We start from the raw sequence: 24,719 nt of genomic DNA on the forward strand, positions 1-24,719 counted from the left end.
ACAAGTCACCTTGCATCACTCAAAACCTTCACCGTTTAGTGGTTGGCAGCCGCAAACCAACTCTTAACTGATCTGAGAGCAGAGATCAGTGTCAATGTGTGAGGAAGGTGTCTACAAGCTGCTGCAAGAGTTCCAACAGACCCCACTTTAGTTTTACAAGCAGGATACCCAATACGGTGCTCAAACTGGAAAAAGTAGCACACTCAAAAGTAGGTGGTTCTCCTCGGGTAAGGCTGTAAATGCCACCGAATACAAAACATTTTTTTTAGTTTGTTTTATTAAGCAAATATCCTCTTCTTCGGCCCTTAACACCTTTAAACTTGAAACTTGATCAGTTTGGTTTTGGAAAGTGTTTCATAAACAAGCACTGTGCTTGTACAGTCACTCAATACTTAAGAGTTCATCAATACTTGAGTTTCAGGCAGTTGACCTGGTGGTATATGTGCGAGCCTGCTGAGTGGGGGCTTTTTGTGCCACTTAAAGTAACAAGACACGTCGAGGTAAGAACCACATTAAAGCTACCACATGTTTCAGTTTACAGTCTCTGTCAGGAGTGCTCTGCAGTTCAATTCATCATGAGCTCCATACAAAACAAGCCAAAGAGATCGATGCTCGACATGTTGGCCTCCGAGCTCAAGTCACTATCGACTCCAAAAATATCTCCACCCAGCTTCAAGTTGAAATCATGCTGCATTTGTTGTACCCATCAACAGCAAATTATCACCAACAGTTCTATAGTTAAATGGGTTTAGGAAAGAACTGATCTGGCTTTAAATATGGCATTAAATGCAGGATCTTAGTTAAAAAGGAGCCCATACAAGTAACAGTTGCTAACATTAGCATGTAGAAAACTTAAAGCCCAGGGTATTCCAGCCTACCTATCCGAGGTGCAGCATTTTAACAACATGGGCCAAGAGATCGTACCTCAAAGAGAAATCAGTACAAGAAGTCTATGTTCAAACCGCAAACGAGGGAAATGTATGGTAGTCTGAGGTCGGTTTGCTGTGTGTGCCAGAGTTAGCTCTCAGCCGTTTACCGTTTGCTCTCTGATATGATAAAACTTAACGTCAATGGTCATCGAGTGAAATTTGCGTCCAGATTCACGTTTGCATCGTAACTCAAAGCTGTAGTTCAGATCTCAATTAAAAGCTGTGGGAGCTGGGTCAAGTAGCTCACTCAGAATATGTCTCCTTTAAAAAAAAAAAAGCTTGATCAGAGCAAAATGTCTTCAATTCACAGGTGGCACTACGTCTAATAAGAAAGTAATGAGATAGTGATCCGAGACGATCGAAGCTACATCGCCCGCACCTGTGTGCGCATGCAGGGAAAATGTTAGTGGGCCACTTCTCACGAAAACCTAAGAACCGTGGAGACGTACTTTCTTCCATCTCAGTTTCCGGCCTGCCAGTTTGTGTAGTTCACAGCCAGCGATTTGGGCATCTTTCTGTCCGGAGCACCCTCTGGATTCAAACAGGCGATGTGGCTCAGAACCTTCGCCTTTGCCCTCTGGAGGAAAACTTAAGCCACCTTAGTTGGCTTTGAACTTTATGGCGGTGACAGATATTAAGTAAAAAGAGAGACGTTGAGGCTTGAAGAAGTTTGTTTTTGCCAGTTATCTTGTTCCAGCCATCGAGGTTGCCCCGTGCCGGGACAGTCCAGGACATAAAACGCAATCACAGAAATGACTGCTTGCACGATAATTTAATCTGGACATAGATTTCAAGTGCGTGTGACGCACATGTAGTTTATATTTATGTTTTAAACTGTACCGTGACAGGAACTACTGGTTCTTCTTCAAATTTGGCCTGCCAACTTCTGCTATGCTCGCCTCGACTTTCAGTCAAGTGACTCTTTAAAAGAGATGTTCCCTGGTGGAACCCGGCTGCTCCTTCGGTGGACCTTGCTTTTAGCAGCTCTGTTTGCCCAACCCAAGAGTCTTTAAACAAACATAAGCTGGGACGTAAGACTTCAAACCACCTACATAATAAACACCATAAACTACAAAAGCATGCTTTTATTTTCTCATCTGTCCCAATGCCCTAAACACAGCAGTGGCCTCCACTGAAAGATGGCGCCTGACTCTACTCAATGTCATATTCAAACGGGTTGTTACAGGAAAGGAAACTGATGGCAATAAAGCAGAGGTCTAACCACAAAACTTCCTCCTTTTGTGAGTCTGACTACATGCATGATATATTAGCAACCACAGAGTAGGAACCATCTGTCTGGATCCAGAAATACTGATACAGCAGTGTGTGCCTTATATGACTTTGGTTTTATAGGGACCAGGACGGTTACAATAAAGGGGAAATAATCATTTGCATGGTAAGGTAACTGTCCCTTCTGCAGCATTGCTTACACATCTACAGAAACGCACCGCACGAGTGCTGGCGACATTTGATCATCTTGCACTGCACTAATTTAAGCCAAGTCCCACACACGCACTCGCAGGAGAACCCCTATGGCCCTCAATGCTGTGCTAATAAACATATGGCACCTTGAGTGCTCAGGTAGGCCAGTGAACAAGTCCCGCTTTGTCCCTGTGGTAAAAACTGGCTTAACGACTGGCCTCAAACCAGTCAGATAAAGGAGGTCTGGGCTGAATTAAAAAAAAACAAACAAACAAAAAAAAGAATTGTAAATCATGGTGGCCAGGGTAGTTTCACTTATAGACAGCTAATTGTGTCCTGTCACCTCATGAAGGTGAAATTGGCCTTAAGGGCAGTCCTCCAGGCTAATGAGGTTTAAAAAGTCTGTTTTGCCGAATGTAAAAAGCCCAAAACATTTTATCCATTAAATGATCTACAGTTTATCTCGTAGTTGACTACATGAGACGAAGGAGGAAGAATGTCATGTTGTTCAAAGGAGTTTGGCACCCTAATTTAAATGTGTTAAGTTAAACTTGTAACCATTTTCCCTTTAAATTAACAGTTTCTCTTTGTAGCAACTGCCATATAGTCATGTTCAGCTAATGCAATTGAGTAATTTCGATGGCTGACGACTTTAATCTGCTGATTTAAGGGGAATTAAAGCACAACATCCATTACTTTCTCTCATGTAATGAGTAAATATGAGTGCATTTGTAACAAGGTAAGTGGGAGTGAAGTGAGAGTAAAACGGTCCCACTGTACTCTGTTCTTCCTGCCAGGTTCAAATCAGGAATTGGGACCATTTTGATTTCACCTTCATTTGGATTCATCATGGTACCAAATTCCATTTGAAAACATTACATTTTCACGTGGTTTCTTCGTTTTTCAACTCAGACAATCCTCTGACACAATTTGCCAATTCATTTCCAGCGTGTTTGGAATCTCCCTTCAAGTCGGCAAAATCAAATAGAGCAGCCGAAACCCCTAAATCACAATAATAGCTACTTTTTAGATCTACTCGCACGGAACAGTCGATGAGTTCTTCACATAGATTCGACAGCGGGCGGTAGCGGCTAGCAGCAAGAACCTGTGGGAAAAGTTTAAAATCCATGACGAATGAGAGCGACTTTATTAATCTAATTGATGCCGAACTTGCTAGTAGACGTTAATGGTGCAGACAATGCATTAAATCAGTTTTAAACAGCCTGTGTATCTGCATACTATTAAGAAAACTTTCAATTAGCACATTTCATAGCGGGGTTTCACACTGGCATCTTAATCATAGAAAATGCCATCTATCGGAGTTAATTAGCAATCACCAGTCAAGCGAAGAGACGTCTCTTACCGAGTATTAAAAGACCAAGGGCGAGTGTGAGGAGACAGTGGTCCATGGTCACTCCTCTTTGATTTCGTACGTGTCCTATGTTTTCCTTAATTTCCCCGGTCCCTTTGTCCCGCGTTGGGGGTAAAAAAAACAGTCCTCTCCCGCCGCTCCTGCGGGGCAATCCAATAAAACTCTCAGATGTGTGCAGTCAATCCGCACCGCACACCGGGCGGAGCCGCAAAGCCAAAAGCGAGATGAAGTCCTGGTCAGAGGGTGTGTATACGCGGACAAGTCAGAGCTGCTTTAAGACCCGCGCACCCGTGCCTGTGGGAAATGAGTTGGAGATTTTCAGTGACTGACGGAGAGAGGCTGATTGAGGAGAAGGAGGGAGAGTGGCCGGAAGTTAGGTGACGGTCTGGAGGAGGAGTGGAGGAAACAGGGAGGTCCCAGGTGGAGACAGAGATTCCCACATCATTCCTCCTGCTGTGCCACTAGTTGTCCGCTGCACACATTAGTCTTCATTACATGTCACATATTATCCAATGATGATGTGATGGATTCCTCTCTCGCACGGTCTGAATCCGTGTTGCTTAGCTTTAGGGTGAATTTCTTAATGATTTGGGACCAAACAGGCGTAAGAAAAACTGCAAATGGGGTGTAATTTCTACCAAAAAGACCTGATGGATCGTCTCACAAACTGATTTGGCCGGTGCCACGACTGGGTACAAAAAAAAGAACATGCGAGAAAAAAAGATGCTGTTGATACTGAGGAGGCAAATACACAAAAGCAAAATGAGAGTTTCAGGCACAATTAAAGGGCCAATGCACTCACATAAATGGAAAAAAGGTGAGCATTTAAAAAAAAAAAATTGGGGGAAACAAAAGCACCAATCTGTCAGAAACTACAGCATGTGCAATATATATATATGTTTTGAAAAAGTTTTATTTTTAATGGAGTAGAGGATTCATTGCACGTAATACAGAAGAAGAATTAATTAACATGTTACTTCATTCCTCCAGGCCTCTCCAAGGTAATTCACAGATTTTCTTCTATAATCATGTCAGTCAGTTACACAGGGGGGGGGGGGGGGGGGGCACTCATCCAAATTGGGTTTATTGGCAATTTAAAAAAAAAAGCCATCTGTTAAGTAACATGTACTGCTTTAAGTGTAACATAGCCATACTTTAATGCTTACATTTCATGTCATTCCCCCTCCAGGTTTCATCAAAGCTGACGTATTCCTGTGGTCAGTTAGCGTCCTGTGGTCAGTTAGCGTCCTGTGGTCAGTTAGCGTCCTGTGGTCAGGCCCTTGCTGTGAATTTACACAGAGCCGCTGCACAGGCCAAAGTTCACAGCTCAGTCAGCCACTCTGTGGGCAGAGAAACAGAGGCAGGAGGTGGAGAGGAGGGGCAAAGTTTGGGCTTGCAACCTCAGGGTCAAAGGCTGCTGTCCTATTTATAAAATGTGGACGTGCAAATTTGTATGTGTGTGGAGATGGAGGGATGTGTGTGAGCAGCCCATGTGGTCTCGACACCTTAGCATCTGTTGTCACACAGCATCTGTTCAAACTACCACACACGCTGAACACATAGCCTTATCTTACTGCTCCACTCCCTTGTCAGTCATTAACTGGGTCATGCATTTTTGGCACTACATATGGTTTATAATGTACTTTTTGTTACTGCCAACAACAACAAAAGTGATGCATTTCATACGATAAAAATCACACAAAAACACGGCATCTCTTTTGTGTCTGAGACTGCAGTTTGCAATGAGAAAGCGGCTTCAAAAGACTGTTAGGCTGAGCTACACAGTCAAATATGCTAATGCAGTCAAGAGCAAATACACCTGACACACCTGGGTAAAGGCTCACAGTCAAGCCGGACTTCAGGAAAAATATGGACTTAGGTCGCCACCTTCTGGCTACAAGTAAATCAACATTACTCACACAGTTAGCAGATATGAAAGTTTGTGTTGTGCACGAAGAGAAACAGTTATGGCCCCAGTGATAAAGAATTGATCACCAGACAAAAGAGATATTTATTGTCTTCTTCATTCTGCCATCAAATGGAAGCCGGTTACTGCAGTCCACTTGTACCGATGCTGTGGAATCCTCTGGGATGAATAATTAACTAATGCCAATACTGCAATTTTCCGCTGAGGTTAAAGAAGACTTGTGATATTGGCAACAGTCTTTGCTTTGAAGTCTTCAGTGAGTTTAATCTGCTTTCTAAGGCACAGATGCCTTATGAAACAACAGGGCACCTTGTATGAGCACAGATGTGTTAAAGGTTCCCCTCTAATAAGCAATCCTACAAACACTGCAGATACATTTTAAATTTCTTTGTGGTGGTTTCTTGTGTGTGTCTTTGCAGTGGTTGCAGGTTGTTTTGCATCCGTTTTTTTTCAGGTCCAACTCAGCATCGTTCTAGGTCTCTTTGGGGTAATTTTTCAGCTGTTTTTTGGCATTTTGTGATCCTTATGGTCATGATGTTACTGTTATTTATATCTTTGCTGTCATTTTTCAATAATTTGATATCATAATAATTTTGCAAGGAAAGAGAGACACGCCAGGAGCACAGGAAGGAGTCAGTCCTCGAACTTGCTTTGTGGTGTATTCGCTCTTCCAGTACAGGTTGCATATTTCATTACGCACAAACCCAATGTACTTACCAGACATGCAACATATAATACATTTACACATAAACATAGACAAACCTACGTATGTCTACATATCTGTAGACATATAAACATGCACATATATAAATATGAAGACCAAGAACTGACCCTTGTGGAACCCCATAGAGAATTTTCCTTTTTTGTTTATTTAAAATTACTCAGAAAACATGAAAAAAGTTTTTTCGAGTAAGATGAAAAACAGCCAAAAGTCTGATCTTTAAACCAGCTGATTTGCAGAGACTTTGAATGAAATGGTCACGATCAATACAGTTGAATGCATCACCTGCTCCGTCCTAGTTCCTTACACACTTATTGTTTCCTCCACCACTGGCACCCTCTATATTTTCATTACCCCCTACCCAAACCAGGGTTTGAATCCCATTCCTGCTTTTCTTACCTCTTTTATTTCTTCCCCTACCCAAACCAGGGTTTGCATCCCCACCCCGCTGTGACTGTTGTGCAGTTGGTGAGAGGCTGAGGTAGATTATGGTGGTTGTGGTGTGAGGGGCAGTGTTGGCTGGCATTAGGGGGGTGACTCTGGGACGCCAGTGGTCATTCTCTAGCCTCCTGGAGGTGTCGTGGGCCCAACTAGACGAAATACCGATGGAAGGAGGTTCCCACCTGATGACCCCAATGATATGTTGGTCAGCACTGCTCATTGATCTATATAATACGGAGTGTAGGGAATTATTCACTGAGTCTGGTCCTTTATTTTATTTATTTTTTTATTTTCTTTAGCACAAGTTTCTTGTGTTTATATTGAATCCTAAATTGTCTTTGTTTTCTAAATTGTCTTCCCATCTGTCTAGGTACCTGACTTATCGCACTTACTCTAGCACTAGTTTTGCTCTTAGCTGTTTGGTTTTGGAAGGAAATGCACTTATGATGTCTTGTGACCTGAAGTTCTTTTGCCTACCGATGTTGAACGCACTTATTGTAAGTCGCTTTGGTTAAAAGCGTCTGCAAAATGACCGTAATGTAATGTAACTAAAACTGAAGTTTTGTGTTAGTGACGACTGATCTTAGGATCACTGAGCTGTTTATTTGCCACGATTGGCTCCAAATCAGAATTTTGCATCTCTTATTAGTCACTTAATGCATCCATCATTTTTTGTCTAATTTGTTGTAATTTTGTTTATTTATTTAATCTTTTTTGGGTCATTTTGTGCATCTCTGTAGTTAAGGTCAGTTGATTGAATTTCTGCACCCACTTTATGATTCTTCTATTACTGAAAACTTTTATGTGAGGCACTATATGGGATAAGCTGTTGTTGTTTTCACTTTAAAATGGGATTTGGCTTCATAGCACAATTGATTCCTGTATCTCATGTCCCAATAGTGACCAGTGAGCTACAATACAATACACGATCCACAAATGTATGATGGCTATGTTCGCACTATTTATCACACTGTTCCAAATGGATTCAATACAGACCAGCTTTGATCTCTGCACATGGTTTGCATCTGTCCACTAAAACCGCACATGTGTGTGCTAGAAACGTTTTTCTATCAATGACAACAGACACCACTCGGGTGACTAGATTGAGCCACAAAAAAAAATTGAAATGGAAGCTATCTCATCTTATTTTATTTGCACAGGAAAGCTTGTGGAGGAAAAGAGAGGCTTGATGGATAACTTTTGCTATCCGGTGTATGCGCACAAGCAAAAAGTCGCATGGGATCCAATACGTGTCCTCACTCAGGTCACATGACCTTCTATATCTGGGCTAAGAACACGTACTAAAGTGAGACAAATCAGATTTCCGTGTCCACGCAGCACTAAAAAAATAATCTAATCTGAGAAGAAAAAAGATTCAGATTCAAGCCACTTCAGCCTAGTACTGTGAATGTAACCAAAGTGGACCTAAAATAACAGCAGTGGAACACGATGCAGGATAGAAGAACAATTTCAACAATCTATACTTATGGATATATACCCATACATAACACCGTTACATGTTTATTTGATGGTGAATTCTGCTGTTTTCAGATGTGGCGATATGTATACAGTGGGGATTTGGCACATTAGTTTAAATCAAGAAAGGAACTGTGAAGGAGTACATAAGGAATTAATAATCTTGGCAAACAACCCAGACATTATCTTCAAGACTAATCGTGCCATATAAGGACATCTTCACTTCCTTTACCTTTCCATTAACAACGCACTGCTGTGAGTCAAGCAACCGTGTTTCTAAGAACTGCCAGGTTGTCTCTTAAAGGCGCATACTCAAGCTTAAAAAAAAACGCTTATTCCAGCTCTTGACGTCTTATGGTTCAGCATAGGGTTACAGAAGAGACAGACAATTGTTATCTGAGCATATGTGGATAGTGTGTCGTTCACACCTTATTTGCACTTCCTGTCTGTTCGTTTTCACTTTGGTGCTGCAGAAGTTGAGGGGGGAAATCAGCAGCAGCACTCGACCTGGCATGTGTTGCTTCCCTGCAGTACAGAGCAAGAGACACCAGGGGAGCCTTGTGCTGCTGGGTTTACTGTCATCCTGGAAAGGCTGCTTCTATCATCTCACATTTGGCCTAAAACATAACAAAAAAACTCAATATTTGAAGATACATGGTCTCTCTTTAGGCACAGCTGCACCTTAAGGGAGCAAATATACATTCATCATGAATCAATGTTGCTAAATGGAAAGTAAAACACATTAGGCACAATCAAAAGCAGTAAAATCCGTAAATACTGAGTTACAAATCACATTACGTGAAGTGCATTGCCTTGTTTTACATTTGCCTAATCTAACCGTCTTTCAGACAACAATGCAACACTTTGTGGGTGTGCAGTCAAATTGTTAGGGGTGAGATAAACCTAAGAGAAACAGCAAAAAAATGTCTCATGATACCATTTTTTTCGTCCTTTATCTTCATTCGTGGCGATCATATCAGTTGACTGCTATGTTGCAATATGTGGTAAATGTGGACATTTTCTGTTGGTATAAAGCTGCAAAGGCAGGAAAATGTCTCCTTGTACACGTACCAGATAGGCTTTTTCATGCAGAGAGCACACACACACACACACACACACACCAAACCACAAACACTTTTTCAGCAAAAATGCACAGGATATGCAAAAGACACACACACACACACCATCTGCCAGTATTGTGTTGTACAAAGTGAAAAACTGCATGAACAGCGACGATTGAGAGATGAAAATGACGCAGTGGAAAAAGTCACATCAATATTTATTTTGAGACTGCAAACTGATAACACTGATATTTTCACATTTAAATGATATACCATGGCGCATACAATGTTCCTGCTTGGTAAGGTAGTACAATGACAGTTAAGGTAAATACAGACTTCATCATCAGCACATTTTACACAATGGAACATACATGGCACATAAATTGTCCGGCAAAGAAACCTTTATTAATGTAACTCAAATACATATATATATATATAAAAAACAAAAAAAAATTCCATTGTTCTAAAAGACCTCTCACAAATGTACATTAAAAAGTCCAAACTGCACCTTAAAGGCTGCACTCACTATGTAGACGTGTCATATCTTGTCAGCAGCCTTTGTGGGAAGAAGATATTGAATATAAAATAAAAGGGCATACGAGGCTCTGTGGAGATATTGGAAACTTTTTTCTGAAGCTAAAGTAAAGCTTACATAAGAATAAAGAAAAATTAGAATTAGAATTAGAATTCCCAAATGCATGATTGAGACTGACTGTGTGTGTGTGAGCATGCACGTCAGTTTGTCTCGTTTGAGTCTGTGCAGCCCTGTATTGGATTGGCGACAGGGTGAACCCAATGGCAGCTGGGATAGGCTCCAGCTTAGTGACCCTGAATTGAATTAAGCGGGTATAGAAGAAGGATGGATGGGTGATGGAGACTTCATCCAGATACAACTGTTTGTCTGCAGTAAATATGGATGAACTAGTAATGAAAAGGTGAATATACCAACAAGTGCTCCAACTGAAATAACCCTACAGTTAATTTATTCATACCCGTAAATATGACTCATACTGTTGTTCTGTAAAGTAAGCGGAAGGTGAGACATCAACTCATATGAGAGTTTCCACATCAGAGAAAGACGTTATTATTAAGTACTTCGTTGACGAAGCCACTAAATCCTCATAAAGCTGTAGGGGTGGAGGTTGGATGATGCGGTAATGTGCAACGCTTTTATTCATACGTTCACGACACATTCAAGACCAACAACAACGACGATAGTCTGTTCGGGTTCAAGTTACGTTCAGTCAATATAATACAACACTTTCCTAAAACACTTTGGTCACTGGTTAGGGTTAGAAAAAGGTCATAGTTAGGGATAAAATCCGTTCTTTTTACAAAACAACCCTCACCGTCATGTTTTCTCTCTTTTTTTAAATGTACATGTAGTTGCTCTTATGACCACTAGAGGTTGCACATTCAACAAATAGGTAGTTTCGACCTGCAGGACTCCCATGTTACACTTGAATAATAATATTATAATATCTGAGACAGAAATCTGTGTGAAGACTCTGGTTCTATGTGTAGCTGTATATTAAAGATGGACTACAAAATTAAGTCTATGCAAATGAGCTTCGGATATAATTATGAATTACCTCTAATGGCCAGCAGGGGGCGATTTCAAGGGCACACGATGACTCCAACATCTCCCTTGATTTATAATCAATTGTGTATAATTTTATGTTTTCTAATTCTAATAATTCTAATGTTCTTCATTTCCACGATCACTTTGAATTTTGGTCCATTTCAGGGAACAAACCGGTGTGGTTCAGGGACTAGTTAAAAACAACAAACAGACAAAAGCAAGATGGCTGTGTCCACAATGTTCATCCACAATCCAGTTAGGTGACATCAGCGGTCATCGAGTACAATCTATGGTCCCTTGTTATGTTGTATTTATGTATTCATATTGTCACTTGTTTGCATCAAGAAAAAAGAAAAGAAAAAAGAAAAACAATAAAATGCAAAAGAGATATTAAGTCAGGCTTAAAAAAAAAGTTAACAGGCTCTTATGCACTGTGATTCACATGATAAAAAAACAAAACATTAATCCTACACTGAAGAGCATTTATGTGTTATCTGAAGTATAATTTCATCATGTATCAAGAGACAAAGTTTGATATTACAACTTCGGTTTCATTATTTCACTGTGTTCAGTTCCTAAACGGAGTTTACTTCCCATCTTTACTGAGAATCAAAAATAAAAGTAAGGCCACACACGATATATACATGATACTGTACTGCACATTTGCAAAAGCTCAAGATTGACAGAAATCAACAAATTGTGAGCTTCTAAAGAATTATAGTTTGAGTTCAGCTTTAACAAGCAGTTTTAAGTTTGCTTTGAGGATCATGTTTGTTGAAGTTTGATTTCCAGACTAAATTTGGATCAACTCTTTTCCAGCTGGATGGAAAAAGAGAACAAGATAAATAAGACGACTGCTAACGCTGGCTAAACACACACGGTGTCACACTTTTTGTGCTGAGGGTGCTTTCTTCCGGGGCTGAGGAAGAGGGGGAGGCTGCTCGTCATCAACGTTATTGGCAGGTCTCGGTGCCTGAAGGGAAGTGAAAGACAGACTGAGATCACATGCGACATTGATATTTGGTATGCAGTGCAGTGCAACAGCTTTCCAGCTAGTGTTTCTTTCTATGTCAAACATTGTTGCAATGTTGTGTCCTAAGATCAGCGGAGCAGCTTGGTGTGTACAATATTATGCCAAATTACAGAAATCAAGTAGCCTGGGAATTCCCATGCTGCTTTGCGCGCAATTTAATTCACACTGCAAAGGCAGCCTGGAAACCAGCGCCCTTATTTTTGCCTGAGTTAGGGAACCAATCACAGAACGGGGGGGGGGGGGCAGCAAGACGATGACGACGTCTATGTGCGACACCGAAGCTTGTAGAGTGTTAATTAAACATGGCAGCTGACACAACGTTACCGTTCGATGCAGCCTTAGAAAGTGTTTTAAGTAGCTTAGAACGCAAGTTTACTTTTAAAAAAGAGCAACGTTTGGCGTTGAAAGATTTCATTGCCTTCTTCCTCGTCGAATTTCTGTCGCTCTACATACGTCATCTGGTACAAGTGATACAATTGGCTATGAATCGCGCGCAAAGCAGCATGGGAAGAACCAGACGCCATTTGATAGACATTCGTAGCGCCCAATAAACGGCTTTAGGCATTCGTAAACCACGCCTCAAATACGAGAAAATGCACACCTAGTTCCCAGACCACCATCTCATCGAGATGTGGACGCATCAGCCAGGCTAGAAATCAAGGCCAAAAGTACGAGATTAAATCAGAATTATCCATTCACATTCTGAACAACTGCGCTCCGCGAACAAGCAGCGACCAAGTTGAAGTATTGTTGTCGTTTCCTACCTGTGCAGCTCGTCTGGGGCTGGGCTGAGGGCGGTCGTTGTTGGGTTCAGGGGCTCTGGGACGCTGCTGTCTGGAGCGGTTTTGTCGAGGGCCGGTGTGGCCAGCTGACTGCTGTTGGTGATGGTGATGGTGATCTGGAACAGGAGGATGGTTGTGATGACGATGCTGCTGCTCGGGATTGGTCCAGCCCAAACGAAACTCCTCCTCATCTGTCGAGGAGATGAAAATGAGCATCAACAATGATTCAGATCAGGAGTTCCCATTTAGCTTCATTGTTTAATCAAGAAAATAAAACCCAAGCGTCGAGTGACTGAGACCAAGGCTGTGTTCGAAACCACATACTACGTACTTGCAAACTGCATACTTCCATTCTGCATACTCATCGATAAGACAGTATGCAGAGCGTTTACCCACAATGCATTTTGCTCCTGCCCGAGCCGAAATCAGCCGGCCTGAAGCTGATTTCACTTAAGCTCTAAACTCTGTAAACTTTAGCAACATTTGAAACATTTTCAGGTGAGAAAGTAGTCGTTTAGATCCCCAACGTGTTGTAAATCTGACAAAATACCGGCTATTTACAATTTTGTTCCGACGAATTCGGCACTAGTAGTAGGGGAAGTATGCGGTTTCGAACACAGTCCAAAGCTTTAATGGTCGAGGGTGCTCAACTAATGCTTCTAAAGAATCATTTGACTGGGTTTTGCAACCAAGATACGCACAAAGGATGTTGTGGTGTGTTTAGGTTTAAGTGGCTCACATGCAACTGCTGTTAATAGTCAAACGTTTGAGGTCGTAAAAGACTCTCTCAGCTGTCAATTATTTGTTAACTTTGAATCTTTTTTTCTCCCTTACATGTAAATACACACTCTGGCTCCATAAAAAGTAAAGCAGCTATAGCCTCAGACTTATATGGATTTTAAAGCTCAAGGTGTCCTTTGTAATCAAGTACACTGATTGACTGGAAAATTAGTTTAGAGCATAAACATCAATTGACATGACAACATCCTTAAATTGGGGCAAGCAGAATTAACTATAGCATACATGCATACATCAGAATGTCTAAACTAATACATAAGAGCAGAGAGACAGTTTTCATTGAGAGAGGATGACATTTGAATATAACCACAACAGGCTGCGTCTTTCCAGGAAGATATTCATAGTGTTGCACTCAATTCAAACAAAATTAAGCAATCTATAAAGTCTATAATATCATAATATATTAAATATTGTAACCAGCTCAACGATCACTCTGCCAAGTGGTTCTAATTTAATGAAGATGGAAAGAGAAGTCCAAAATTCGCTGCTGAAATGGTGTCGCTCGAGGAGTTTTACATGAGTTTTAGGTTTTCTCTCATTTAAATGAACCTATTCCACCTTTAAAAGATAGTTTTTCAAGCATGATCTGTTGTGACTGAAACTCTGCCAAGTCTATAAAATCTATAACATTCATGCTTTGTTTGCATTATTCATCTCTTTCAAAGCATGAAAACTGACTCTCTGTTTAATGTTTTCACACGTTTCCACATAGCAGAAGATGTATCTAAGTATCAGTACATTGAATCTTTAAACAATAGTTTTACTCTTACACAGTATCTTTAACAGACAGTAACAGACAAATAATTTCAATGTTGATTCTATAACAACTATCACTACCAAATCTTGGCCTCAGCCTCTCTTCTAACTAACTGCCTGCGATTTAAAAAAAAAAAAGAAATTTATCACACTGAAATGCATTTGTATAATCTCTAAGTAAAATAAGCTTGTGTCAATTACGTTTAATACATTTTGAAAATACAATTCTTGCACAAATAGATATCACAAACATAACAAGCCCAAACACTGAGCCTTGGGGTGCTCCACAAGTTTACGTTAGCATTTTATAAAGAGTACTGGATGCTTTAATAGGGGCTATCCAGGTCCTTAAATTAGCTTCCGCCGCTTCTAAGTGATTCAACCTCGGTTCATTGAGTTTAATTGTGAACATGAATGACAAAAGAAAAAAAAAAGAATACTTTACCCCCCAGTTGCATATGCCTTTTCCGTTTCGCCCGGATGCAGCAAATCATGACAATAATAATCAGCACCAGAACAATACCTGATGAGTATAACAGCATAGCATAAGACATATAAAGCTCAACAATTTTTTGATTAAGTCAAGATTAATTTCAGTGTATTTTTAGCATAACCACGTATCACCTATTGCGATAAGGTATTATGTATTTCAATCTGTTTAAAACCTAACATACCTGCTCCGCCGCCCACGAAAATCCAGATACTAATTCCTAACAACTTATCTGGGAAACCTCCTTTACCTTAAAAAGTAAACACAAGAAGAAGAAAGGAACCTTAACAAGATGTCTCTTTTAAAAATCTGTTTAAAGCTTCTCGTAAACTGTAAATTGTGAGTAATTGCAGTCAATAATAAAATAATAAATTACAGTCTACACAGTATACTTGTATTTAAATTGTTGTTTTACCATCTCATGTGTAGTAAAGGTTACTAACTGAAACACTTCTGCTGGAACCCAAAGTCAAAGTCAAATTTATTTGTATAGCACATTTCATGCACAAAACAATTCAAAGTGTAAGTGCCAAATATGACACACACACACACACACATTTGGGACACATTTGGTTGGATAGTGTAGTGGTAAGATTGCTGCCTTTAATGTAGGCGTCTGGGGTTTGAATCCTGACCCACCTGCATGAAAGGTACTACCTCCAGTAGCAAGACCCCCCCCCCACTCCTGCCTACCTGGGATATGAGTGTAAGTCGCTTTGGATAAAAGTGTGACGTGACAAAAAAGTCAACTGAACTTTGGCTGGAACTGCCTTTAGTCTCTTATTGTTAGTGTTGCTAAACACATTACAGTATAAATAGCTAAAATGATGTGTTTTCACTTTAAACCCACCTTGTGTCAAGTCCACAGTATCAGAGGATGAGGGGTCTGTTCCTGCATCACCCTTTTCTGAAACCGATGGTTCACAAGTTAGCTTTGCTACTTGTTTGACAGCCTATCCTTATGAACCTCTCACCCTGATTATGGCCCAATAATAAATATTAATTCAATTTTTTAATCAGTATACTATTGCAATGGTGTGGTAGGCTATGCAAAAAAAAACATTTAGACTTTCCCTCAGATTACAGATGAGGCATCATGTTATTTCTAATTTTGAGTTCTGCAGTTTTTAGCACTGACAGTCGCGGTAGTATTGAAGTGTTTTCTAACCACAGGAGTTACCTTTCTTGGGAAAGAAGTTGGTCAGCAGTTGCTTTCCCTCATTTCCTTTTTTTTTCTCTTTCTCTTTCCTGCCTCTGTTTCCTTTTTTGAAACCCTTTTTGCTTTCTTGAGCATCATCTTTAAAGTGTTGCGCACTGCTGCTTCAGCAGAACGAACGCTGAGTTAAAAAAACATGCACGCTTAAAAAGCCCGGTGAAGGCGGACTAAACCATGTCGTGCAAGGGGTGAGGGGGTGCCTGTACTCAGACACTACATCAGGGCTCGGATACAATATTCAATCCATCAAACAACCATTAAATTTACATTAGTTAGCAACATTTACTGTGATCTTTAAATGGTATTAATATTTAAAGGAAAAAAAATTCCAGACTCCTCAAGTACCCCCCCACTTCTTGGGGCCCTGGTAACTCAGTCCCACTTTTCACCCCACTACGACGCCCCTGCTGGTAACCACCAGATAATACTCACTGCTGGTGCAAGAAACGGTCACTTCTTCACTGGGCTCAGATTGGATTAGTTTGAAAACTTTGCAAGAGAACTTCTGTTGCTTGACTTCGTTGAATTGCTTCGTCAGACTATGTGTCTTCTCTGGCAACACCTCATTGTTCTGAAGCCACTCATATGTTACATCTTTCTACATGAAGGGAGAAACAACTGAAGGGTTAGAGAGTTAGCATGATAATACTTTTCACGACAACTTAAAACTTGTTGTTGGAACCTCAGGCTGATCCCAAACACATTTCAAGGATACGTGATTACACTCGGTTTACTTTATTATGCTACAGAATAACAGTTTGGAAGTCTCAGTGCGTAAATTGTAAATTTAGTTGTAAGTTTAATTGTAAATTTTAATTTAGCCAATTATCCGATCCTTTCAGTGCCATGTAACCCCACTGAATGTTTAGCGCTTATTTAGAAGGTTCCTTAGGGGTTTTACTTTGATAAAGCAAAATGATAGTGGGGTGCTTTGTGGAGGCCTCCTCGCTGGCACTAAAATATTCAAAGCGTGAACATAAACGCTCATTATTTGACATGACAAAGTTACAGTTTTGACGTATTAAAAAGAAGAAAAAAAAACACATCTCAGATTGTTCACTAGTGGTTCAAGTTTGCCAGTTTTAACGTTTTTAAAAGCTGTTAAGTAAACTTAAAACCATTCCACGGTCTGGAACAGTGCTGCTCTGTACATAAAACACATTTGTTCTCACCTGAGGAGTTTCACAGGTTAATAGGACTTCTTGGTCTTTGCACTCCTTCTTCACTGTAGGGGTTTTCAGTGGATCTGAATGCATTTGATTAGATGAAAGAACAAAACACAGTTAATGTTTCACGACAAACAAAGCAGTGAGCACACACACGGGTAATCATTGAGATTTGGAAATTATTATTTGTAGCAAATAAGGTAACATGGCGAGTAGACAGTTATCGTTGACTCACTTAAGAAGTAACGAGAGGAGCACATTAAGCTAAAAGGAATGATTTTCTGTTACCTACCCAATACACATAAATGTATCTCCTTTGTGAACTTATTTTTTCCGTTGTTATCGAAAACCTCATATGTGTAACTTCCTTCATCAGCCTTAACTGCACTTGGCAGCGTGATGGATCCATTCTCAGCAAACTGTTGTTTCTGACTGATTGCTTTACGATTGAAGATGACGTCATTATTGAACTTCCATTTCAATGAATCCGAGCTGTCCTTACGCTGTTCCAGATGCATCACAAACTTTTTGCCTTTTGTAGCGTACAAGTTGCATTCTCCTGGAAAATGTTTGGATCAGAAAGAAAAGATTCAGAAACAAACAAACAAACAGAAATAAGCTGACAAATCTGGGAGTCAGTAACCCAATCATACGACAATCAGATCTGACGGCGAAGTTCTACGTTTTTCACCATAACTTTTTTTCAGAAGACTAATCTTCAACAGCGAACTTTATTGGCAGCAGGTGACATTTCAAACGCACAAAACATGGCCAGGATGAACATAACTGTAACAAATGTAGACAAGAGAGAGTGCTGGGGAAACAGTTTAGGGAGTATCCTGAAGAAAAAAACACTTCAACCAGCACAGCCACTGGTGACATCAATATGTCCACAGAGTCTTCTCAACAATCCCAAGATTAGACTTTCTTTAGATGCTGGTAAGATTCACGGTAGAAAGTCATTAAATCAGCCAAAGACTAATCGCTCGACCAGATCTCTGAACACTTTTTATCTAAATGCTATAAAGGTGAAACTGAGCATTGTGTGTAGTCTAATATAAAGTGTGAAAGCACGTTGCGTTGTGTTGCACATTGGGAGAGGAGCCCCATCCTGTAAGGATTGCTCTCTCACTACTTCTGTCTCGTTCCTCTGTTGCCAGGTTAGCTTTTGTTTTGTTTGGCTAAATACGGTCAAATCTGGTGGAGAGGGGAAGAGATGGAAAAAGGAAAGAAAAGGAAAGGGAGAAACAGAAATGCACTGCTGAATTCAAGATTTGCCAATTGACAAGCAATTGATTATGCCAAAATCTGATCCTTTTTTTTTTTTTTTTAAAAAGCCCCATTTATTAAAATCCTAATGCTTTCAAACACATTCAGCGGTGTGATTCTTCTTTGCAGTCTCTTGCAGTGGGTTTTATGAGTCACTATGTTAATAATAAAGATGCCTTTTAATCTTGAAACGTATTGAAAATGTGTCGTTTTTTTACTTGCAGTGCATAGATTTGTATAGAATATGAGTTTGATGATTAGTAAAAGACAAAGTTATGATTTTAGAAGCTTATCTTACAGTCGGAGTGTAGAAACACTGTCCTGAAGTCAAAATTCAGGGTCTATGCATACAAAAAAGGGACACCCTTAGGGCAAGGGATAAGACAACATGGCATCTAAATAAACTTACATCAACTTCTCATGTTCTTTAAGACAGCGTGGTGCAATATACGTACTATTTGTTACACTTTGTAATTATGGTGATATGCTGCTTTCTGTTAGTGTTTTTTGTAGGGCTGGGCGAGTTAACTCGTTAATTATTTAACGCCGATAAATATTTTATTGCGCATTAAAGGCATGGTTGGTAATCCTGTTCAGAAACACATTTTGTAATACTGGGTGAAATGGTCCGTCTGTCCTGAGAGAAATCTATACAAGATGTATTTAGAAAAAGGGACGAAAATAATCAGACCTCTGTGGCAGCTGCAGGACTGAGAAAAAGCTGACCAATCCGAGATCAGCGGGACGCTGATCTCGGATTGGAGCGCCTACAAAAACCAATCAGATGCCTCTGCTTTCTGCCTACGCCCCCCTCTGTCGGCTCCCTGCTCCGTGTGCGCATGCGGTTCTACCGGCTTTGGATGACTCACTGACGGAATGGGGAGGGGGGGTGGAGCTTAGAGGAGGGGACACTTTCGAATCTTGCTAGCTCTCTTGCTAGCTCTCTAGGATTACCTACCATAGCTTTAATGCATTTAAAAAAAATATATATATTATTGTAAAAGTCTGTTGCTCACAGGCTTTTATTTTGTAAAAGTCTGTTGCTGTCTGCTGTGGAACCAGAAAAGAAAGTAATCGGCGGATCCACCAAACATGGAGAAGGGTACGGAACTTTTACTCGGCCATTTTCATTTTAAAGTTCTTCCAGACGGCTGAGTCGACAGAACCAAAGTCATCTGTAAACACTGCCAAGTTGAATTGTCTTCTCAGCGTAGTAGTTCCAGTCTAAAATATCACTTAAAGGCAAAACACACAACTGATAGCAGCAAGTCATTCAAGGAAACAGACAGTGGAGCGAGGCTTCTACATAAAAACTACAGAAAGATGCTGATGTTAAAAGTGTGTTTGCACAACAAATGTTATGGCACTTTCATTCATATGGCAGCACATTTAAAATAAAACTAAATGCTAAAAGCTATACACTACTTTTGAATTAATTTTTGGATTTTGTGTACAAATGTGATTACTGGTGATTAATCAGGGAAATCATGCGATTAAAGGTAGGGTAGGAGATCCTGGATTTTGAGTCCAGCGAAGCTGCATTTTGAAAATACACAGGTAAAAAGTCCCAACCCTTTTCTTCACTTTCCCCCCGAAGGCACGCCTCTAGAGTACATGAACGCGCACGAGCACGAAGGTGCACGAGCGCTGTTCTGACAGCAAGCATCGATCGTTGCCGTATTTAGTATTTAGTATTTAGTTTATGCTAACTATACGTTTAATAATGCTAGGTGCTAGCCAAGCTGGCTCTAGTTTAGCTTCCTGCCAAGCTTCGTTCACGGAGCAGGGTACGCGCACAGGGGGAAGGAGGGGGAGGGGGAGCAGATTGCAGTTTGATAGACGGCATCCGTTCACAATGATTGGATACTGTTTTTCCTAGATTGTACGTTCTAGAGGCCACTAAAACTTTTCATATTTGTGTCAAAACTTTTAATTAATTGGTTGCAATGGGGGTGTGAAGAGTATTTCAAGCAATATGTAAAAAAATGTTCCAGAAAAAGATCCCCTACCCTGCCTTTAATTAGATTAAAAATTTTAATCGTTGCCCAGCCCTAGTTTTTTGTTTCCTGTTTTTATCAACATCAGCATTACCATCGTTAGCATTGTCAATAGCATTTTTTTATTCTTAAGGCTACCACTGTGTAGATGCACAAATCCTGTTGTATCTCGGTGCAATTACAAATGAAGGTATTCCCTTCCATATTGTTTCTGAGAAGGTATTTGGGAAACCAAAACTTTCCCGGTAATGCAGACAGTGAGTCGTGTTCTCAGAGGATACGCAGCGGATCCAGGGTTCAATTCACCCAATAGCCAAATTCCGCCTGCCAATCTCAGCTCAAGTTTACATGGAGTCCAACTCAACTGCCATAAAACTACGCTGCATTCTGGATATACACACAGTGTCTTCAGCTTGTACAGAAGGATTTTAAGGTTTTCGGGCAACCTTTAAAGCTGCTTGTACTCAGCAGATATGTGATATCTGAAGTTGTCAAGTCAAAAAACTTAACACTGCAGTTGTGCTGCACAAAATATTTGCTGCAGAGGTGTTCGGTGCACCGATGATGTATGCGTTGTATCCTGTTATCTCGGTTCAGACCACAGAAGTCTGCTGGTGAAGTTTGTCACCAACTGTGAAGCAAAACAGATTTTTTTCTAATCGAACAGAGGCAGACGGAAAATTCTTGCGCACATGTGGTGCTCGAGAGAAACACCAACACCACCAAAAGCCATTTTGTGGAATATCATTGACAACCAACAAATGAGTTTGACCAAGTTTCATTTTTACACACAGTGAATCTATCGTTACATGAGCCATAATTTGAGAAACGTTTCATGTCTGAACTGGGTAAATGACTTAATCTAGTGGGCAGTGAGCAGCTGCTTATGAACCCTAGAAGAACGGAGATTTTTAGTGATAATACTGCATTAAAATTTAAAGAAAAACCGCAATCTTCCTAGCCTGGCTGACGCGTCCACATCTCGATGAGATGGTGGTCTGGGAATTAGGTGTGCATTTTCTCGTATTTGAGGCGTGGTTTACGAATGCCTAGAGCCGTTTATTGGGCGCTACGAATGTCTATCAAATGGCGTCTGGTTCTTCCCATGCTGCTTTGCGCGCGATTCATAGCCAATTGTATCACTTATACCAGATGACTAGGAAGAAGAAGAAAAAAAGTAAACTTGCGTTCTAAGCTACTTAAAACACTTTCTAAGGCTGCATCGAACGGTAACGTTGTGTCCGCTGCCATGTTGGATTAACACTCTACAAGCTTCGGTGTAGCGCATAGACGTCGTCATCGTCTTGCTTCCCCCCCCGTTCTGTGATTGGTTCCCAAACTCTGGCAAAAATAAGGGCGGTGGTTTCCAGGCTGACTTTGCAGTGAGAATGAAATCGTGCGCAAAGCACCATGGGAATTCCCAGGCTACAATCTTCCCTAAACTCAACTAAAATTGTTCTAGTTGTCTAAATCTAACCAGAAGCCATGACATTCTGCACATCTTAATTTCCACATCCCTCAAAACCGATAGCACAAAGGTTAAGAAAAGAGATTGTATGGTTTTGCTTCTTATTTTGAAATCAAACTGAAATTAAGCAAAATGACGAAATTCATGACATTTAAAAGCTGTGTAAAGGACACTTAGCTACGAATACTGTTGAATGTCTCCTACAAACTAGAGTCAAGATTTTAAAAATTAGAGCAAGTAAAATCCTAAAAATGTTCGTCTGTAATCACAAAATTTTGCCCGGTAGATATGGCACAACTCAATTAATTGGAAATTGAAAGAGGAAGCTTCAAATTGTGCTGAGAGGTACATGAAAGTAATAAATAAACAATGTAAAAATGTAACGATATACAAATATAATAAAAAGGCCTGAAGTGCTGTTCCATGTAGAAAAAAACGTATATAGATTAGTTTTGTTCAGCATACACGGTGTGCATTCTTATCAAATTATTATGACTTGTGTTTATTATGACTTATTATTATTATGTTTTAAAACTGTTTCCAAGTTTCGTTACTTTTTAAAGCTACTTTGTTCCGGTCACTTAAATTAAAAAAAGACTTGTATGAAAAAGTGCCGGTTTTAATCATTGTTTTAGTGTTTCACCCTCCACATTTCACCATCATGTGTAAAGCAAAACTTTTTGCCACAATGAAATATTTTGAAGCCTAAATTTATTTCCCTTGCTGGAGTCCTGAAGTCACTTCTCTGTATGGAGCCCTTGCTGTTTCTGTAGGCCACCTCAACTTCACTGCTTTTGCACTGCTTCCTGTTCGTCCTGTGCAACCTCATTTTAGACCGACACCACCTCAAGAGCAGCGCTTTTTCATGCGCAGTTTGCATTTCTTTTGTCCAACTCTGATGTATTCCTCGCTCAGGTTTCACCTTGCACACATCTCAAATGCTACTTCTTTAAAAAACAAAGTTTGGACTAAAGGGAAGGAAACAGAAAAGACATTCAAACCCAGTAAAGTGAAGTGAGTGCATATATGGAAGTTGATTCATATCTTTCGATCTCACTAAAACTACAGCTTTACAGTTGGCACAGCAACACAGACATTGGGTTGGTTCCCTTTTTCTTGATCTGCTTCATTTTAGAAATGAGAAAAAAAATAATTGGTAATAAGAATGTCACATTTAAAGGACCATCCAAATGTTTTTGCCACGATGTTCACTTTACGTACATTTTCTTTTTTTTTTAAATTTTGTCTTTATTTAGGATCGTTACATGTCAATCATACTATTATCACAAGTTACATCCCTTTACAGTCTGATCCTTTTACTTTTTTTTATAATTAGAACAGAACATGAGGTGATATATAAAAATAAAACCACAAAGGGAAAAAAACAAACACTAAAACATACAAGCAAGATGTTAATATGCTTCTTTCTTGTTAAACATAGGTTGGGCGTCTCGGGAGAATATACATTTTCCATTTCTTCCAAATTTCCTCAAATTTACAGTCCTGGAGCCTCACAGAGAAAGTAATGCTCTCCATTCGATAGATTTCATATACAATATCATACCATTCCCTAATAGATGGGGTATCCGGTTTAAGCCATTTCCTTGTAATTTACATAAATTTTCAATAAATTCAAACAAATTTCTGTTGGTGGTCTGAAATGAAAAATGGAGATAGAAACTGAACACCAGCGCACACATTTCACATGTGAAGGAGCAAACATCTGTGGCTGAATGCATAGCAAGAAATACAGTTAATAAACGTTAAGCTTAAAATAGAGATCCCCAAAATATGTTTCGTACTGGTCTGTCTTGCATCAAAATTCCCAACGCTACATCATGCTTGTGATGGTCACTAACCGAACGCCAAAGAAGAATTGAATTGGCTGGAACAGTACCTTTGGATTCGATGACAGAGAAGCAGAGCAGAAACACAGAGACGGTGGAGACAGAAGCCATCTTCATCATCATCATGTTGAGCTGAAAAGAACTTTCCATTATCAAGGTTATTTCCTGTCAGAGCACATATGTCATGTGTGGGTTCATCAGTGTGTGTGTGTGTGTGTGTGAGAGAGGCATCTTATGGTTTTGAAAGGAAGTGATCCAAGGGGCCCATCTACTTTCAAAATCAAAGAACAAAGCGAGCAAAGTAAATGTTAAATTTAGAACTGAGAGAAGTGAGCTTCTTTATGTTGTTGCCGTTGCTTCTCCAGCGACTAATTACAATTTCAACCCGTGATATTCACATAAGTATCTTCAGAACCGTAGCTAACAGCAAACATTTTAAAAATCCACTGGAAGCAGCTAAAATAAATTGATCTCAATAACAGTTTCAGTGTGAAGCAATCTCCTCGGTTGTGTTGGGTAAATGCTTGGTCAGCACAAATACTTCAACATTTAGACCAACTCTCCTTGTCACAAACTCACATCCTCCCTAAGTGCCACCAACAAAGAAGGCACCGTTTGAACCTGGACTCAAATCTGTAGTGCTTTTTGCTCCGCGTAAAGAAAAGCTGTCTGACTGGAAATATCTAAGGAAAGCTTAAGAAATTAAAAATGAGTGATAGTCAAAACTTATGTGACCTTGATATGAGACACTTCCTAAGTCTGCTGCAATTCTAGGAGCTCAGAACTCCAGTCAAACAGACAATTAAACATCTTACCTCTGATGATTTCAACAGGATGGAGTGTCAGAGTGCCAGCATCGCTTAACTCCTCACACTCACTGTGTGGTAAAGACCAGAATGTGTGTCACTTAAAGTGGATATAAATAGGATTGCACAAAGGTGCACGCCCAAGCACACACTCCCACAA

At 40.1% G+C, this 24,719-nt stretch overlaps 2 protein-coding genes across 5 annotated transcripts in view; both read right to left on the bottom strand.

The window, feature by feature from the left end:
• LOC142391869 (prostaglandin F2 receptor negative regulator-like) overlaps positions 1–4,064 on the bottom strand; it is a 60,423-nt gene extending 56,359 nt beyond the window's left edge. The window contains exon 1 of the mRNA XM_075478053.1: positions 3,715–4,064. Coding sequence (XP_075334168.1) covers positions 3,715–3,760 — 46 coding nt within the window. The 5' untranslated portion in view covers positions 3,761–4,064. The remainder of the gene's footprint in view (positions 1–3,714) is intronic.
• A 5,486-nt stretch (positions 4,065–9,550) lies between these two features.
• LOC142391870 (uncharacterized) lies at positions 9,551–24,664 on the bottom strand. 4 transcript variants are annotated; one of them, XM_075478056.1, is made up of 10 exons: positions 24,569–24,664; positions 23,804–23,885; positions 17,465–17,731; positions 17,179–17,252; positions 16,439–16,604; positions 15,641–15,697; positions 14,975–15,040; positions 14,746–14,823; positions 12,729–12,937; positions 9,551–11,904 (listed from the first exon to the last, which is right to left on the bottom strand). In XM_075478056.1, exons 2-10 carry the CDS (start codon positions 23,877–23,879, stop codon positions 11,815–11,817), a joined length of 1,083 nt encoding a protein of 360 aa, XP_075334171.1. In that variant the 5' UTR covers positions 23,880–23,885; positions 24,569–24,664; the 3' UTR covers positions 9,551–11,814. The 4 variants fall into 4 exon arrangements, with proteins under 4 accessions (XP_075334171.1, XP_075334172.1, XP_075334170.1 ...); XM_075478057.1 differs by having other exon boundaries at positions 23,804–23,895; positions 24,569–24,634; XM_075478055.1 differs by lacking the exon at positions 24,569–24,664 and having other exon boundaries at positions 23,804–24,537.
• Between the last annotated feature and the right edge of the window lie 55 nt (positions 24,665–24,719).

Source organism: Odontesthes bonariensis, chromosome 11, assembly GCF_027942865.1.
Source record: "Odontesthes bonariensis isolate fOdoBon6 chromosome 11, fOdoBon6.hap1, whole genome shotgun sequence".
NCBI classification, from domain to species: domain Eukaryota; kingdom Metazoa; phylum Chordata; class Actinopteri; order Atheriniformes; family Atherinopsidae; genus Odontesthes; species Odontesthes bonariensis.

Bases quoted from the DNA above. Each gene is read 5' to 3' on its own strand.
- LOC142391870 (XM_075478055.1), bottom strand. From the start codon at position 23,903: ATGGAAAGTTCTTTTCAGCTCAACATGATGATGATGAAGATGGCTTCT. The intron at 15,698-16,438 runs GTGAGTATTATC...CATCGGTTTCAG, and splicing joins GACCGTTTCTTGCACCAGCA to AAAAGGGTGATGCAGGAACA. The intron at 15,041-15,640 runs GTGGGTTTAAAG...TTACTTTTTAAG, and splicing joins TACTGTGGACTTGACACAAG to GTAAAGGAGGTTTCCCAGAT.